At 38.8% G+C, this 20,000-nt stretch overlaps 1 protein-coding gene across 15 annotated transcripts in view; it reads left to right on the top strand.

Annotated features, from left to right (window-relative positions):
- LOC137985025 (galanin receptor type 1-like) overlaps positions 1–20,000 on the top strand; it is a 79,237-nt gene that overhangs the window by 48,105 nt on the left and 11,132 nt on the right. For 9 of the 15 annotated variants that reach the window (XM_068832442.1, XM_068832437.1, XM_068832441.1 and 6 more), the window contains one exon: positions 15,692–16,089. In XM_068832442.1, coding sequence (XP_068688543.1) covers positions 15,713–16,089 — 377 coding nt within the window. In that variant the 5' untranslated portion in view covers positions 15,692–15,712. Of the gene's footprint in view, positions 1–116; positions 212–1,111; positions 1,291–1,410; positions 1,471–4,894; positions 5,030–13,714; positions 14,065–15,277; positions 15,427–15,691; positions 16,090–20,000 lie in introns of those variants that run through there. The other 6 variants (XM_068832435.1, XM_068832449.1, XM_068832436.1 and 3 more) reach the window with 6 other exon arrangements.

Genomic DNA, 20,000 nt, shown 5'->3' with positions numbered 1-20,000 from the left:
GTTTCCTTGCTATCCATGTGCTTTGTATGTTGGGCAAACAATGCAACAATGCAACAATGAAAAAATTTACTGTTGTTAAACTGACTGATCATTAAAATTGGTCTTTCTTGTCCTAGTATTACTAGAAAATCCTAAAATTTATGTCAGGGAAAAGTCAGGAAGACATGAGTCCGGTGGATCAGTTGGTTGAGCATCTGGCTGTCATGCGGAGGTAGGGGAGGGTGGGGGGGGGGGGACTGTAAACGGTAGGCCCCGTCGCACAACCCTTAAATGTTCATAAACCCTGAAGGACGTTAAAGAACACACACACACACTATTCGAAAAGAGTAGGGGATGGAGTCCCCGGTGTTGTGGCTGTCCTCTTCTCCCCAGTAGGAATGGCCGGCTTGGCCGCGTGGTGTCTCTAAAAAGGCTTACGGTGTATGAGGCCACCTAAGCAGAAACAGTCATAAGTCAAAAAAGGACTTTGCCGAGTGCTGGAACATGTAGATGTGGATGAGTTCGCAACCGCCGCTCGGTTGACCAGTTGTTTGACCAGTTGGCTGAGTTTTAATAATTTAATATGCAGCTTTGTCTACAGTCGTACCTAAATAAAGGAAAGGCTGGCAAATAATTTCTCGCTTACCTCACATCTTGCCGATAAAATCACTCTTCTCCGGCATCAGTCACGCTCAAACTCCGGCGATGGCCACACGGATAAATTTACTTCTCCTTGACCAAGTTTCAAGGTCCACCGAGAGTTAAATTTTTCAAAATCCTTCGAGGCTCGCTTACAACGAATTTTGGCACGGCTGGTCAACCGTTCTCTTGACCCTCTCGATACGGTGAGAGCAAATAACCACACAAAAAGAGAGAAATTCAGCACGACATTAATTAAAGTACAGCATTTTTATGGAGAACTTTTGCGGGTAAATATCTTTTTCAGTTTGTTATCGAGATTCCCATGCAAATCCTCTGGGCAACCTGTGTCTTTAATAATTAATGTCGCGCCGTGTCTTTTTCAACACGATTGCTAATAATTGCATGATCGTGAGCTCCGCCCAATGCAGAACTCAATTAATCCGTTGGCTCAGCTGTCCGATAAAAATTCGGCCAAGGTCGGAAACCTTCTTCGACGGGGCCCTAAAACGAGAAAAAAAAATTTGAATGGAACTCCAATGAAGAACTTTGCGATCTGCAATTTCTACTTGCGTAGATGTTTCCCTCCAACACGACAACAAACTTCTTTACTTCCAATTAACACTGAACATCAGTATGCAGGGAATAAGTTGCTATCAGATGACAAGACAGGTATTTTAAGTCAATTGTCTAAATGCCCATTTCTCTCAAGCACATTTTAGAACAGCTTACCATCGTGAAAACGGTATTCTGCCTTAAAATAAAAATCCGCCGGTTTTCGCGTTCATTTAGCTGTTTGCACATCCAGACAACTCTCTCAGTCGACTTGATCATTCAGGAGACGCCAAAACGGTAAGAAGACTTATTTGTTAAAAACTGACACGAGTATAATTTGAATCTTTTAGCTTGAAGTCTGTATATCCTAAACTTACATAACTTTACAAAACAGTCTTATCTGGAAAAAGGCATGTTTTCAAGAGGCCACACTCAAAAAGAGAGGTCCGTCTGTTGTTTTAGAAAATGTTGCGTATTCAAACTCGGTACTTTGGTTCCCTTCGGAAAATTTGTCCTCGCCAGAATATTCGCATACACAGATATAGTGTATTTGTTGGTGGCAACATGTTTATTTACCCCCTTTTTATTGGTTGCACGTGATAAAGCTGCGAAGACATGGCGCAAAGAATAGGTCTTTCGTCGAACGCTCCTTCCATCCACGAATGTGTTTTATTTTGTTCCAGATATTTTATCTAAGACTTCTAGAGCCTGAGTAGATTCCGGAATAAACAATAAATAATACTTGATTGTGAAATGAGCACTGTTGACGACCCAGAACAGGTACTCCGTGGCTTGTGCCCGGGAAGCCTGATTTCCAGGCCCTTTCCCTTCGCCCACCCCAAAGCGAACGGAAAGGTTCTGGGAACGAGGTTGTCATCACACCATCGGGACCAGCCTCAGCTGTCCGTCTTAGAGAGGTGTGCGGCTTATAGAGAGTCGACGTAGACTGGGAACCCTGAAGTGGGCCATTCAACCGTATGATAATTTTTAGTGATATTTTCAAGTTGAAAGTAAGGGATACCCTAATGCCTAATGACTAAGAAACGGCCGGGACCAGCACCAGGTGTCCGTCTTATAGAGGTGTCCGTCTTATAGAGGTGTCCGTCTTACAGAGGTGTCCATTAAGAGAGAGTTGACTGTACCCCCTTTTTTGTATTAAACTAAGGATAGAAGAAAGGGGGTAGTTTCTAAATAAACTGTGGTGCTGCGTCGGCCGGGAAGTAGTACACAAAGATTTGGTTTTATCTTTGGAGTTGATAATGTAAATTGACGGTGGTCTGTACGGTGGTCAATTTACATTATCAACTCCGTTGATAAAACCAAATTTAAGGATAGAAGAAATCCTCTGAATAAATAAATAGATAAATAACCAAAAAATGAATAAAGATCTAAACGTTAATGCATCACCGCAGACGCTAAATCGTTGCTTTTGTGTAAGTGTCATGCTGAGGGCAACAGCAATCCTCTCGGTAAATTTTCATTACTTGGCAGATAAATTACCGATTAAGCGCATTATACAGTTGTATTATCAGGGGCACCCAACGAATCTGTTCCTCACCTTATCTGTTCCCCAGGGGAATCTTGCTAGCTGGCAAAAATACAGGTGTTTCGATTAGCTGGCTGGGAAATTTTGTTATTGATAGAGGTTTTGCCTGAGAATTTCTGACTTTTTCTAGCATTTCAACCCAAGCTGGCTGTAGAAACTCTGAAGACTGAAGACGACTAAAAAAAGGGGGAGAGGGGGTTAAGGAAGAGACCATTTTCGAATTCTCTAGCATGAAATGGAGGCTAATGCGGGCAAATGTTTTCAAATGCAAATTAATTTGCCCGCATTAGCTTGGATAAAATTCGTAACATAGGTGATGAACGCAATTTAATATTGTTCGAATAAAAATGTTCCAAGGGTGCCAAAAATGTATGGTTCCGGTCTTACATCAGAAATTCTCTTTTCTGTCTCAAACTGCGTCGGGCAAGTCTCCTTAGTATAATTATGTAGTATATCGGCCATTTAAAACCATTGTATGGTGAAGTGGCGACGGAAGTCCTCTCTAAAGCTGACGGAAGAAAGTCAAAAGTTTGCGTGAAGAAGTTGATATATCATAGACATGCCTGCCTAATTTCTCTGCAATGTATTTTAGCCAAGGACCTATCCGTCATTAATTATTTAAAAAAATAACAATTATTCAAAGCTTAGTGGCACATAAAAACACGTTGATTCTGCTCTCCACATAAACCCCAGTTGTTCATCAAAGTTAAAATCGAAGCTAAAATCGTTGCATTTTACAACACAACTTGAACGAAAAAGAAGAAATCGGAAAGCTAGTTGAAGAATTCACTAATGGCACTAATGGCAGATAAGACCAAATAAGGCTAATTTTGCAAATACGGCAGCTTAGTGATCTTAGGACGTTTAAATAAGATACTTTTTTTGTAAGCGAATATGAGGTTTCCACGAAATTGTTTTCTCGAAATATTCATTTGGAGCAACAAAAACTTGATAGTTTTTTTTTATAAATATATAAATTCTCCAAAATGGAACCTAAACTACTCAATAATTTATAGCGTAAAAAGACCGAGGAAGCTGTAAACACGACAAAGTTGTCATCTTATGACGCGCTTTTTAAGAGAGCGGTTCGTGAAGAAATTAATAGGGAGCTTAAGCAACGACAACGGCGACGTCAACGAGAACGTCACAAATTTGCATACTTGGTAGGCAAAAACAATAGCTTTGCACGCCCTGTACGTGTGTTTTTCACTTTTGTCCATTTTTTTGCCGTCGTCAGCAAAACTACAACGTGAAACAGCCAAATTTGAGGTTTTATGGACAACGTCATTACTTGAGGATAAATTTTCATTTTCTGCCCTAAATTGAGCGCCGTTCCTACCAGCGTCATTTTTGAGGAACTACCACACCCCCGTCATATCAAAAAAGTTGAAATAGAAACGAAGCGATTACAACAACGCGAATTTATATTTTGAGATGACGTTCTCGTTGCCGTCGCCGTTGTCGTTGCTTAAGCTCCCTAATCCTTAACGGGGACGGTTTGCTTCGCTCATTCAGTATTTAGCGAAAATATGGATCTGTTTCAAGACCGGTTGACAACAATACTGACACCATAATGCGATGTATTGATTTCGTTGCCTTTTTTCTGTCATTCTGAACTTTTGGAATGTTTTCTGAATTTCTGCACACGAGAAGTTTCGATTTGTACAGCAGTTAACCTTATTTAAACAAATTTCAAATTGTTAAGCAAATTAGCCATGTGCATGTGATGCTAGGGGGAACTGCGAAAAATCGGCTCGTCGAAATATTGAAATAACACTGCTAAAAGTCCATTTTAACATTTAGAATTAAGTACTTTTATAATGATTTTATATCTTTTGATTGCCTTTGACATTTTGACTTTCTTTTTCGTTATCTACTCATTTTTCACTAAAAAAACGTCGAAGTAACTAGTGTAATCATTCTGTTTTACTACTTAGTTGATAAACATTTAATGAACGTGAAACAAGTCATCTGTGTGGCTAAGATGATCGTTATAACCTCTCGAACTTGTGTTGTTGCTCCCTCAGAAGTGTGTAGCTAATTTGCATGATCATAGCAAATCCAACGCGGCTATCGTGAATAAGGGCTATTAACGTCTTCGTGCGTAATAATTCGTTCTCTGACGCCAATCACGTATACACGTACACGCAACTCTGATATCGCCGACTCGGAGTTGGATGCCTGAAGCAGTAACATGCATAAACAAAGCGAGTGGCGGTTTTCTTTTTGCGGGCGAGGCTTAACCGAAAATATTAATCTGGAGATTTGCAGAGATAATAGCAGAGAACAGGTTCACAATCTCGAGAGCAAGTGAGTAGAATATCTTAACATATTAATGCATGAATTTGAGTTAAGAACTTGTTGTGCTTCCCTCGATCATTTGATATTTCGAAAATTCGGCCAAACGAAACCATTATCCTTGTGACAATATTAATATCTAAAGGGACAGCTTTCCAACCATCCGTGGACTTATTTAATGACTCTTTTAAAACATTCACAACTTTTTGTCATAAATTAAGAAACAAGAATTGACAGCTCAGTCCTAGCTGCACGGACGAAAAATGCGATTAGTTTTTCGGACTAAAATGATGTTAAAAGTGCCTTTTATAATGATTTTATATCTTTTGATTGCCTTTGATTATGCCTTGCTAATTTGGCATTATGTTCGCTTTGTTCTTTTGCTTTATGGACATTAATTATTTCGGATCCGGTATATGAAAGACCATCCAAAAATGCCGACGGTGCAACCTGCTGTTATGAACATACGCATAGACCCTATGCAAAAATGGCTCCCTTTAAATTATTCTTTTGTTCATATTCAAAATAGCCCAACTAACCTCGTTCGGGATAACAATTTTTTTAGAATTTTTGTCTCAAAAACGAGGTTAGTTGGGCTATTTTGAATATGAACAAAAGAATAATTTAAAGGCAGCCATTTTTGCATAAGGTCTATACGAACTGAGCATCGCGATCCGCGAGGTCAACAACACTCATGGCCACTCTGAAAATGACATTGGACATTTCGTAACAATTACACGACCCAATATTCCATCTTAATATGACAAGCTTACCGCTTTAAAAGGAATGAAAACAAGCAGAAACAGAGCTTTAGTTCAACTAGATCCTCCGTGAGGGTACACTGGGTTGCCTGTGGTACGTGCACCGTTCCAAACAATTTTTTTCAAGGTCATTAGAAGTCATACCAGAAGAGGCCCTTTGGCTCACAGGTCCTCACACGTTCGTACGACGAAACAGATCTGTCCTTGCGTAATATGTAGCTCTAACAGTGCACGACATTGGTTTGGTATTGTCTATCATTGTAGTGCCATGGTAGAAGTCTTGGGTAAATAGTCTGAGAAGACATGTGGTTACTAGCAAAGTACTGAACCCAGAAAGATTGAAGAAAATAAATGGGAAGTGAGAAACATTGGCTTCTGGGCTGTCATGTTGATAAACTTCTTTTCACCACAAGTTTAAGCGTGCCCGCTGAGCATCTGACAGCTTTATAATGCCGAAGTTCACTGAACTTATTCCCTGGTCGGCGGGGTTAGTGTTTAGCGGGGTTGATTGTGTTGGACCAAAACAATATACCCCTCATAAAACAGAAGCATCGGACCGAAAATACTATTAACGCTAACAAATGCGAACTCAGCAAGGTACAGATCTTGTTAGCTTGCTTTATGCAAAAACAAATATTGATGCAAAAGTAAATAACTATTAATACACAGTTTTTAGAAAGAGCAGAAGGAAGTCTCCAGGACGGTCGATCGAGAATAACATATTTACGACATGAAAACAATATTAATTTTGAACCGTGAATATAGGATATAAAAAGTTACGATCAGCGACAAACATTTTGGGAGATTTTTGCTTCGTTCAAATAAATCGCCAAATCGAAAGTGACATGGCCGGAATTCAGCGGGCGCCGTGATTAAGTTACCGCGGCATGTTTACTCGCCAAACAGTGAAGTATCTGTGTCAAATGATGGCAAGATACCGGGTTTTTGTAAGTTTCTTTTTCTGTCAAGTGTTATAAAGTTTGACAATGAAATGAGCGAAGTCAAAACAAAGATCACAATCGCACAACTCTTGTTTACGCAAAGTCAAAATTTACTCTCCAAGACGCGTTCGACGTTATTTATCACCAGGTAATTTCATCATTTTGGAAATGGCAGCTACTTTATTATTCATCTGCGTCACAATTTTTCACTGAATTTGGGGCTCATTTTGTTGAAACTCAAGCACGCTTCCAACAGACCTGTTTATTTTCGTGACTTATGCGTTACCACAAAAATTCTCCCCGTATCACATTTCAACACATGTATGCAAATTCCCTAAGCTCGAAAATTACACAACATGATAAATTTACAAAAGCTGGAAATTTCACAGAAATATTTTCCAGCGAAACATGTATCGAAACAAGCAACATATTTGCTATAAGAGGCAAGAAACCCTTCCTATTTCAGTTGCGTGCGTGCAAGCGAAACACACAATCGCAAAGCATATGCAATTAAATAAATTTCTGACAGGGGTGTCCGGAAAACTAAGACCTAAGACCTAAGACCTAAGACCCGGAAAACTAAGACCTAAGACCCGGAAAACTAAGACCCGGAAACCTAAGACCCGGAAACCTAAGACCCGGAAAACTAAGACCCTTTTCATTTTAGTTCTCAAAGCAATCCCTGGGCCGTTTAAAAAGGCGCAAACACATAATAAATAAATGCGAAGGAAATCGGGAATAAATCACGCGCAAAGCAGCAAATAAGCCATAGAAAAGAACGGCACCAAAAAACCCTGTATTCCTGAAAGAAATTTTATGTATATCCAAAAAATTAAGATCGATTTTGAGACGACAAGAAGGCTTTATAATGACGGCGTTGGAAGAAAATCTAGCAGCGTTTGCTTGATAATTATTCACGCCACAACCGCGAATGTCACGCCAGGCGAGTCAAGGCCGCATGACAATCTCGCATTTCAGAAAGGAAAAAGAAATCGTTGTTCTAAAATGCCTCGCCTGCAACTGAACCAATTGTTCATTTGTTCTTCGGAAATTATTGCCAGTCGGGTGTTACGTCCTGTTGGAAATCAACGACGGGTTTTTCTTTGATCGAGCTCTGTCACGAGCCCTTGTAAACAAATTCAAAGGTCAACACAGGGTCACATGCCCTACTGCAAATCGCGCTGGTGGCACTGTTTTCGTAAAAAAGGCAGATCCAGCATCCAAATGTAGTACAATTTAAGGGAATCTGCTTAGTTCCAACCGCCATTATGTTGGAATATTTCGGGTTAAGTGTTAGGTGTCAGGTCTTAGTTTTCCGGATTCCCCACTAAAAATCCGGAAAACTAAGACCCGGAAAACTAATACCTAAGACCCGGAAAACTAAGACCCTTTTCATTTTATTCTTGTTTTTGGTACTTATATTGTACGGCTGGAACTCGGGGACCTTTGTTAGAAAGTCCGAGCACGTTCGTTCTGTTTTGAAAATCTAAAAATATTTTGATTTTAATATGTCCATAAGCAAATTGATATGTAAAGGTTCTCAATGTTTTAAAACCCTCCATAACATTGCCATGTGATTCTTACAGAGATCTTAATACCGTGTACTAATCTTTCGGGACAAGGCCTAACTGACACCCATGATTTTTTTTTTAATTTTTGAATAAGCTCAGCAAAATTTCAGAGATGTTTATGCGACTGCAAGAGGAGGTTCCACTTATCATAGAACCGAATAAGCCTTTGATCGTTCAATTAAATACGCTTTACATTATTACCTTTGTTACCTTTTAATTCAATGCATAGACGCCAAGTTAGAGCTTCCTGCTTCCCACCCCTCTCAGTCCCAATCTGTTGACCTTACTATTTGTTTACACGCGCTCACGACAGAGATTCCGCCGTTGATTTCCAACAGGACGTATCACCTGACTGCCAGTAATTTCCGAAGAACAAATGAACAATTCGTTCAGTTACAGGAGAGACATTTTAGAACAACGATTTATTTTTCCTTTCTGATGAAATGCGGGATTGTCATGTGGCCTTGACTCGCCTGGCGTGACATGATTTGCGGTGAAGAATTATCAAGCATTGCTAGATTTTCTCCCAACGCCGTCAGTATAAAGCCTTCTTGTCGTCTCAAAATCGATCTTAATTTTTTGGATATACATAAGATTTCTTTCAGGAATACAGGGTTTTTTGGTGCCGTTCTTTTCTATGGCTTATTTGCTGCTTTGCGCGTGATTTATTCCCGATTTCCTTCGCATTTATTTATTATATGTTTGCGCCTTTTTAAACGGCCCAGGGATTGCTTTGAGAACTAAAATGAAAAGGGTCTTAGTTTTCCGGGTCTTAGGTTTCCGGGTCTTAGTTTTCCGGGTCTTAGGTCTTAGTTTTCCGGACACCCTTTCTGACAGTTCACATCAAACCCTTTGCGAAAGAACCGAAAGAACCTTGACCGTACATAATAAAGCACAAAAGAGACAACAAGCTTTCATTCAAATAATTTTTCACTGTCACATTTCCAATTTTTTTTAACCTTTGCAGAGTCGAGTAGAAAATGAATGTTACTTGCCAGACAAACAGGCAAACTTTAAATAGATGCGACTTCAGTAAACACTGTGAGACACAACAGAGATCACAGATCTACTTGTGGTGTTCGATTCCTTCTCTGTCTTTGTTGCACCCGTAAGTTACCAGAGAAATTTCCATTTGGTTTCAGTGTTGTACGTAACACCACCTTGGCGAAATATTAAAAGTACAGCTCATTTTGATTTCGGCTCGACGGGCGAAAGATTCACGCTGTCAAAGTCCATTACTCGTCGCTTTTAAGATTCCAGATCTTTATGTTTCACCGCCTGTCTTGACGTTCCATTCTTGAGCTCCATATGGGTATATTTCCTTTAAAGATGTACTAAAACGCCATTCGCGTTACAATGACTTCCAACGCCATTACAGGTTAATTGTGCAGAGCAAGCTACGCATTACCCCAGCCCCCTCAAACCTAACAAAATACGCAAAGAAGACTCTAAGCACAAAGACACCACTTAGCAGGGGAGTGACAGGCAAGACTTTTACTTACACGGAAAAAAAATACTAAAAAACAGAAAACGGAAATCTACCCATTTTCCGACTGGATTGCCATAGGCAACCCAGTAACAAGAAATAGCGTTTCTGAACTAAGCCACGCTGATCTACAGTATTTAGGACTAAAAACTACTTTGAAAACGGTTAGCTTTCACGTGTTTTGCTGGGTACCGCTATGTCATAACTCTAAAAAATTCGTCTTTCCAGGAGCTAGTTTCGTTAGTCAAGTGGATATCAGAAATAGCGATGAGAAGCCATCTTCTCTGGTTTTTAAAATATTTGTTTCTTTTAAGTAGATTTGAAGGTTAAAATAGATTGTACCATAGTTAATAGACGGGACTGGTTTTGAAGTTCGGCAAACATCAAAGGAGCAAACAAAGATGCCAAGATTTAATTTGTAGTCCAGGACCGTGCATAATCTTTTGTTTTGCGCTCAGTACACTAAGCATGAATAACGTAACCAACACGTTTCTATTGGTTAGTTCCTCAGTACGGAGTAAACAACTATTGTGTTTTGTGCACGGTCAAGGCCAAAAAAGAGAACAAAAACATACAACAAAGAAATTTGTCGGGTTTCATAACCATTCCCCTCTATTAACTATGGTTGAATAAAGGAAAATGTCAGTTTGATGAATGGCCATGAGTCAGTTGTCCATCGCGCAATCATTGTAATTCTGTCACGTGGTTTTATCGCAATGCTTCGGAAGATTCATATGAATTCAGCCGAGCAGAAAGCATTCTCCTTGGGCAAAAAAGCAAAACAGAAGCTTAATGGACCTTACTGGCACCTTTTTTACGAGATCTGGGAAAAGCAAGGAACAGTTTGCGAAGCGCAAAGCAAGATAAAACGGCAACATTGAGAACGAAGTGTTAGATTTAAGATAGACAGAGACATAGGCAAAAAAGCGTAGAGCGTTAATTTTAAAGACTGATTATAAATCAAAGAACGTAACTCAAAGAAGCCCCCCCCCCCCCCAAAAAAAAAAAAAAAAAAAAAAAAAAAAAAAAAAAACACAGCACCAAAACATTTGCTAAAAATGTGGTAAGTGGAAAATAAAAGCTAACATTGTTTCTTAATCCTCCAGCTTCGGTTTTAGTCTTCGGTGTGGGCATTACGGAAGCTATCCGAGGCACTGTGTATGGTAAATGATTTTAAAGGAATTTATGGGTACTTGTCAAATAATCCATCTATCCTGGTCACTCATAGGTGACTGAGCGGTACAGTTATGAGCTATGCTGTCAGTCCTTATTTGACTTTGTACAGCCTAGTTCTCACTAGCTACATAACGATCATAATCATAATCATAAGAACGAACATAACGCTGTTATGTCGCTTATGTCTTAGTGGGAACGTCCAGAAACATAATCATAGGCGCCCTTATGATCAACATAATCATAATCATAAGAAAATGATCGATCATTTTCTTATGATTATGATTATGGCTTTGACTATGACTCGCTTTTCTTTGCAGTGGGAACGCGAAAATCATAACGACATAATGAGAAACATAATGACGCAACAGGGTCATTGTGTTTTGACCAATTAAAGTCTAGGACCAGTACTTTCGGGTCGGTTCATTTTCAAGATGGCGGCCAGCTTCGAGGAGAAGCTTTACGTTTTTAAGAGCGGCCGTCCCCACTAGAACATGAGAAGCTTATGTTTATGTTTATGATTATGATTATGCTTATGATCCTTATGTCGCCAGTGGGAACTAAACTTAACTGGGCGATTCAGTTCGAGTCAAAGACCCACATTTCACTCTTGCTTACTATAGAGACCGTAGAGTCTCAAGTATCCGACTAGATCACCGACGATCGTGGGTTGCAATCCCATCTGAAGCTCGGATTTTTTCCGAATTTCCAATGGATGCAATTTCAACAACATGTGTAGATATGGAGAGGGAAGTAAAAAGTGTCTCAACAATATTGTTCAGGATGCTAGTCGAGTTTAGATAGTACTATATCCTCACTGCATACTCAATACCTCATCACATAAGATTAAGTTATGGGAAGAGTCCGCGACTGATGAGGCAGTAGGCATGCAACGAGGATATGAGCAGATAGGAGCTTGGTCAACCGCCACCAGAGGAGGTGGGCGGGTCGCAAAGGACTACTGTCTTCGTGGAGTACAGGACGAAAAGACCACGCTCCAAGCGGAGAGAACAAATTTAAACTCCAAATGGCGCAAAGCATTACTGGCGCTATAGCACGGGCGAAAACGAGGGAATGCGATGGAATAACAGCGTGTTTTGCAATGAGCTAATTAATTATGCAGTGAGAATAGTCTAGTTAACTAGTCCACTCGAGTGATCCATGCCGGACGTTGGTCCATCGAGGTAGTTCATGGTCAGGGGTCAAGAAAACGTACCTACCCTCGTGTTAAGAACGACAGCCGGAGAACCCTCAACCATTACAAAGAGTGGTATGTGGCCCCGACCACAAGTAAAGTCTGCGGTTTGAGCAGGATTACTGCCACCCTGCGAGCAGAGCCTCTCCAAACTCATCAGAGAGCGAGCAATAGAGGCTCTGAAGAAGTCGTGTCACTTCTTCAATATTAGAAACTCTGTAACAGTTGAAATGTTTAAAACCAGACTCAAAACATTTCTTTTTAAGAAACATATAATTCATCTAATTGAACTTTTCTTTAAATTATGATTTACTTCTTTATAATATGTATATATGTATATAATATTTTTGTAAACGCATCGAGATTTTTAGATGCGTAATAAGCAAGTACATTATTATTATTATTATTATTATTCTTTCAAGTTACCGCAGCCCGGCACTCCGGTCAAACCGGTTTAGGCAGCGCGCGCATCATATTTTTGACAAGGCGAAGGTCAAGATCGAGCCTTCAGTACGAGAATCCATATGGCGTCTATGAGTGCGATTGTTTGAAACTGTCCAAGCAACGGCTTGCGCACACTCAATAAAGAATTACATGTAACAGATTTCTGCAGAGTCCTTCCTTTCTTGTCGAGTTAAGGAAGGCTCTGTTGGCAGGATGGATTACTGCATGCAAACGCCCTAAGAACTCCTAAGAACTCCCTTTTACATTTTATAACACAAAGTTAAATATGAATGGGTTTTGAAATGACAAGTAATCCTAAGTCCTAAGTTTTTGCTCTCGATCAATCTTTAACACATGCATGTACAGAAAAAAAACATTAATTGATGAAGAGAGAGGAAAAATTCATGACCTTTTATGGAAATTTTCTTTAGGATCGGACTTTTCATCATTTCTTAAATCGCCTTTGACATTTTTTGCGAAGACTTTCAATATACACACACTTTTAGTTCTAAATAGAAAGTTTGTTATTTGTTTACTTATAATCATCTCTAAAAATGAGGAGTGTTTGATTTTGTACACGCAAATCAATCTCATTTTCTCACGAAAAATCAAATTCGACGTGCCATATTAACATTGTATTTTTGCGATAAGATGGCAGTTTTTAATCCGCGGGAAGGATACGCGCGTCTGCTCCAGATGGTTATTTCGGATAAAATGCCTAAGATGGAATAAAGAAATCATGTGTTTTAGAGACCAAGCTAGGTTTACAAAATTGAAATCTACTTGAGTGTCAAGCCCTGTCTAATTATATTAATGGCCGCAGGGAGCTCTGAATGTATTATACTATGCAAATATGGAACGTCTGGCACTATTTTTCTTTTCTTCTGTTTTGGGTTTTTTCAATAAAAATGCATTTGCTCAGCTTATATCTTCTCGGTAATTTGAACGCACAAGAACGACATTTCCTCACCATTAACGGTCAATGCTCTCGTCTGAAACTTTGTCGGAAGTTCAATAAAAGAAAAAAAATTAAGCACTGTCAAAATAAATATAAATCTAGTTGCTATCATAAGTAACCAGATACTAAGGAAGCTTTCAGTTTAGTGTTTGCCCCACGATCAAAAGAATCTTAAATTCGCTTGAGGCATATCACCTTAATCTCTTAATTTAGTCAAGATTTTTTATGATCATCAAATTTATACAGTGTGCAGTTTTATTTTAGAGTGGACACATACAACTCAACTCTTTCAGTGGTCACTTACGAAAACGCAAAAAAAGGTGCATTGGCTATTTTGATAGGCTAAGGGGAGCAGCTACACTTACGAGAGTTATATAACCATGCCGCGTTTCAAGCTATTTTCATGTCCGCCAGTCCTGTAAAACGTTTTATTTCGGAAACACGGAAACAGTGCAGAGTGACAAGGCAGGAGGGAAGGTAGAAAAGCAAGCAACTCAATTCTGGAAACCGTTCTAGAGGTAAAACGACTCAGTGTTGAAAACTGCGGTTTGCGTTCGATTTTGTTGAAAATAACCGGCCCTTAGTTTCTGTAAACAGGGTTTAACCTGCGATTGCTCTCAACTAGGCTGAAAATTTGGTTTTCACTGAAGTTTATCAAACGACTTTTTTTCAGGTAAATTAAGCAACGTAAGAAAGATCTGTGATTTCACATTTCAGCCCCCCACTGACACAGCACTCTTCCGTTTTTTAGAAACAATAAACCCTTCACTCAACTAGGACTGGTCGCCTTAAAAAAGAGGTGGAAAAACGGAAGGAAGATGGAGGAAGGGAAGATGGGAAGATCGCGTTTCATGCAAGTTTTTAAGCATTATTTCTTATCAACGAAGTTATTTCAAATTACACACTCTTAGGGTTCATTAAATATGCAACACGAAAAATTATCTTTTTAGAAGAGATTTCTCGAGATCTAGCAGTATCACTCATACTTTTCGAAATGTTTCTCTAATCCGTTAGGAAATACTGCCGATAACAAAGTCTTATTGAAAACCACTGGAAATTATCAATACCGCCTCGCTTCCCATTATCACCTCATTGACACAATGATTCCGTGTAAATACTCTCAATACAATTTAACCCCCGGCTGAGACTCTTTTAAGCTACAAACGTTTTTAAAACTGTTTGCTACGAAATCACCGACTTGTAACTCATATTTCGCTCTCTTCGAGGCAATACAGCCTAAGGCAGTGATTTCACATGTTATTTTCTTCATTATCAAGGTTTTCTCTTCAAATCAAATCAAATTTTGCCCGAAAAATGAAAAGGAGTTTTGTGGTTTATTTTATGGAAGCACTATAAGAGTTAAATTGATTGCACTAAATTGTAGTCCGGTAGCTTAAAAGTGGCGGATGTTTTTGCGTTTGCAAAATCGATTGTGTGAATGCTTTTTGATCGAGACATTGGGAGGCCTTCGATTTGAGTCAAATAGAAAATTAAACGTTTCTTGCGGTGAAATGCAATCGGCAAGACCTTTTTTTTGTTAGGAGAAGCGCGTCTAAATCTTAGGACATAATACCACACGAGCTGATAATTACTAAAAACAATGGCTCATTTCCCAGTTGTAATCTCGATAATGAACCGACAACCAAAACAAAAGTGGCTTCTCCACGGCTCTTTGGAGTTCTTTCTATCGATCTCTGGCTTTCAACGCTAACAAAAAGAATGTAAAATGCAAATTTATTGAAATGTGCATCGATTCCGGTATTGATCGCATAAGAGTATTCGCTAAGTTCCTCTTGACTATCAGTTCAAGAGCATTTTGTTACCGAAAGAGATTTGAACAATGCGAGCTCCCGCGTTCGTATACATGAACTGTATTTGAGGTGAGGCTATCACGGATTTGAATTGGCGAACTGTTCTTCTCTCCAATAACAGAGTATATATTTTTAGCATTAAACGAGAAGAGTTTTTTTCAAACATGACATTTTGCAAATAACCATAAAAAGAATCAATAACGTTTTTTAAAATCCATATTCTTTGTTCTAATTCAATTTTCATTTGAAACACAAAAAGCTAACACGATATTTTTTAGGTCTTACCTGTAAACTAATGCTTATGCACTCTTAAAGACGGAAATTATATTTTCAGGGTCAGGTAAATCCAGTTAACATGACGGCTAATGGGACAATGAATACTACAGCTATTACTCAGACTTCAAACTCTGTCGATGAAGACAGCGGAAAGCCAATCTACTACACTCGACTCGCTTGCTACGCAGTGATCTTCTTCGTCGGAGTCATTGGAAATATTTTGGTTTGTCTCGTGGTCTGCCGCGAACGCAAAATGAAGAATGTCACCAACTATTTCATCTTCAATCTCGCCATCAGTGACTTGTCAGTGCTTCTTATTTGTATTCCTTTTGATTTCGGCGAAATTGTGACACAAACCTTTCCCTATGGCGCTGTTATGTGCAAGTTGGTTTATCCTCTGCAAACTCTGGCTACTACCGCATCGGTCGGAACTCTTGTTGCCATAAGCCTAAATAGGTAAGCTCTTCAATTTGTAGCTAACATTTTATTTTTTTGCATCAATTCATGACACATTATATAATTTAATATTAATATTATTTCTATTAGTGGCAATATTTTTATCATTCTCATTCAAGTTCAGTTAGCAATATTTAGGGACTGTTCTATAATAGCTTAGATGATCATCGATAGCTTTTCTAGAGAGTTTTGCGTGCGTTTTCCGACGGGGAAACAGAAGTTGGGCTGGATTCCAGTTTACCAAGTCGAAAAAAATATGGTTGATTTTAGCTGTGAGCCACAGCGATCGAGAAATTAAGGTACTCGAGAAAAATTCGCTGGAATAAGAGAATTCAAATGGTTTTATGACAAGGAACATCTTGCCATTGACTTTAAACGCGAAGTAAAACTACAGGACTGGTAATACAACCATCACAAGACGGAAAAAACTGACTGCCATTACAGTAAATAATCAAGTGGACTACCGCAGAATGCCCTGGAATTATGAAAGCCGTTCAGAGAACGGACCAAAAACTCCTAAACGACGTTGTTTATTTATAAAATAGTAAATCATTGCTTACGACTCAATTTCCACGAAAGTCTAGAAACACCATCGCAAGCGAATTCGCCTGTAAAGTCCGTAGGTGCTTGACGCCTCTAACATTGAAAAAAATTATCAGTTAAGGATTTTGTTATTGTATGATATTATTATTTTAGCTACACTTTAATTTAAAATCTGTTTAGTTAGAAAGCATCTTTTCACGAACAATTTTCCTGAACGGTGGAAATTCAATACAGCATATTGAGTTCGTGTGTGCTATATCAGTCTTGAGGAACAAAACAGCCTGGTTGGATAAAGATATCTTTATCTCGAGTTCCTAATCGATCTCGGATTCGAACTGTTATATAAAAAAAAAAACAAAAACGCCGAATTAATTTTGATCTTGCTAAAAGCTTGCTGCCGGAGCACGACAAATTTTATGAATATTATTTCTTATGCTTTCGGTCAGAAACTAAATGCTTCATCAAACAAACCCAGTCTCGGATAAGTGTGCGATAAGAAGTTATCGACTTTCGGCCACTGACCAATTATACATAAAAAGAGGGCTTTCCATAGCTCAGATAGAGGTAAATAGATGAATGCTCTGGGATGTGTTGCTTTGGAATCCAAATGCGTGGCAATAGAATAAATTGAATTGTAGGAAAGCAGTCTTCGGGCTAAATCTTTATACAGCAAACGAAGAAGCCAACGAGACCGTCGTCTAAAAATATAACCCCAAGTCGTTTGGAATGGAAAGTGTGTTGCAACATTGCACGAATAAAATTGGAATGAATTGTGTGGTTGTTTGGGGTTAAAAATGTTTCGTCATGTTCTCACGTCCGCTACACAAGGGAGCTAGCTTACGAAACGACGACGCCGACGGCAACGACGACGCTACAAAACAATAGGTTTAGTGAGCAAAAACAATGGCTCTGCACGTTCTGCACGTGCGTTTTACATTTTGGTACATTTCTTTGCCGTCATCTCCTAAATGACGACGTGAAATGACCAAATTCAAGGTTCTGTGGAGGACGTTAGCACATGACGATGAATTTTCAGTTCTCTCTCTACGCTTCCAACCCACTCATACCAGTTTAATTCCCCGTCAGTTACTACACATTTTAAACACGGAACGACATGAAATAGTTTCGTAGTGATATGAATAAAGCGGATTTGTATTTTTAAATGAAGTCCTCTTAGCCGTCGTCGTCCTCGTTTCGTAAGCTCCCTTGTACCTGAAATTTCACGTCGTTGTCAGAACGAGGACGGCAAAGAAATGTACCAAAATGAAAAACGTACGTACAGGGAGTGCAGAGTTTTTGTTTTTGCTCTTTAGAGCTTTTTGTTTCGTGGTGCCAGTTCTCGTAACCGTTGCTGTCGTCTTTGCGTAAGCTGCCTGTTAAAGCTGAATATCGTGACCAGACTCAATGGACATTTGGAGAATTTTGGGAATTTTTGGGTTTGGTTTTTCAGTTTTCGCGATAAAAGACATATTAAGTTAATCAGTAACTCAGAGTCTCTGAGTCTCTAAACCTTTATTTGCCACATAATTTATTTAAATGTAATGCATTTTGATGAGTTTTAGATTCAATTTGTTCCTCGTTTTAACTTCAGTAAAATTCAAAGTAAATGACGTAGGTTGTCTACTTAAGATTCCATAATTTAGTCCGTGATATTTCTTCAGTTAACAAGCATACATCGCAACAAATGGAGCCATTGGTCGAGGTTGGGAAAGATTCAGTCAGTTCTGGAAAATTCTGGCCGACTCAATATTGCATTCAAAACCAGTTTCAATAGGCTGTTATGTGTTTTTAGGTGTCATTTGTTTCACCAGCTGTGATTAGAGTTTGATAAGTCGCCACGATTTTTAGAGGAACCCTGCGACTTTAAGTGAAAATGGTTAGCGGTTTACTTGTGCGTGCAATTAATATTCAACGGCAACAAAAAGATCATCAGTGACTTCTAATAACAATGATTAAATATTTTTAATAATCCGTGATGATAGTAAGAATAAATTAGATAGAAATGTGTTAGATGTGTGTTTTTCTTCTTTTCCGACACATGTATCGGTTGTTCCCGTGTTATCGTCGGGTTTGATGTTAAATGTTTGGGGGTCGTTTCGTGTGAGTCCCGAAGCATTTCGGGTGCCTAGCATCAACACGAAGATGTTTTAACACATGAAGCCAGCTTTGTAGTTATTTTCACTTTCGGTCTTTTGAGAACAAGCTAAAAAGACGAACTTTTTAAAGAAGTTCATGACCGTGACTTTTTTCAGGAGCGGAAGCGGAATAATTGGATCGCGGTTATTCATTATTCCTTCCATTTTTTTCCAAGTTATTCATTATTTATAATTGAAATTTTGTTCGGTATTCATTTAACCGTATTCATTATTCTGTAACGGAAACCGTAAAACCCTTTATTCGGAATGCTCAAACGCTAAATATTCCCTATTCTTTTCCTTTTTTGAAGTCGTTTTATATTCATTATAGGCCTTATCACGGTTTTGACCGCCATTTTGACGGGTAGGCAAAGCGTAAAGAATTTGTAGTGTTTATAAGGGGATCCGATGTCAAATAATTTTCGTTAAACGCTAGTTCTGAAGAATTTATGATTGAGAACTGAAGGTACAGGGCAAAAGATTATACAGACCAAATTTTAGGCACTAACCTTTTAAAGAAGTTGCCCGGCAGCGTTTTCAATTTTTCTATATATAATTTTTTTCCGCGAATTTTCAGTAACAATTACAGACAAATGTATGGAAAAATGGAAAACGCTACCACGCAGCTTTTAACGAAGGCTAGTCCATAAAAATTGGTCTGTATAATCCTTTACCCTGTAACTTCAGTTCGCGATTCATAATGTTTTTAGAACTAGCGTTTAATGAAAATTATTTGACATCGGATCCCCATATAAACCCTACAAATTCTTTAAGCTTTGCCTACCTCGTGGGTCCGCAGTAATTGGCTCCAGCTGTTGCGGTGTCCCTGCCCAATTTAAGTTACTATTGGTGTATTGTTATCTTTGTATTTTCAGTATTTGTATATCTTCAGTTTATTTTTTTCGTTATTTCTTCAGGGCAAAGCTAATAAAATAAATAAAAAATAACCCGTCAAAATGGCGGTCAAAACCGTGATAAGGTCTGTTCATTGTAATGTTCTGCTTTCATCCTCGAACGTTTTTGGTAGCAAACACATCCACTCAACAGCTTTATACCCGCCAAGGTTGTTTCGGCAAGTTTCTTTATTAGGTAGAAAGCGAACCGCTCCATACCACGGGATAATGAAGAGAATAAAACTGGAGGATTGTCTCAATTCAGCCGATATTTTTCAGTTGCTTAAAATTATCAAAATTTGAAAGAGGTTCTTTCTTTATGGTTTCAACTTGAAGTCTT

This window comes from Montipora foliosa, chromosome 14, assembly GCF_036669935.1.
Source record: "Montipora foliosa isolate CH-2021 chromosome 14, ASM3666993v2, whole genome shotgun sequence".
NCBI lineage: Eukaryota > Metazoa > Cnidaria > Anthozoa > Scleractinia > Acroporidae > Montipora > Montipora foliosa.
This window is presented reverse-complemented; position numbering and strand designations above follow the sequence as displayed.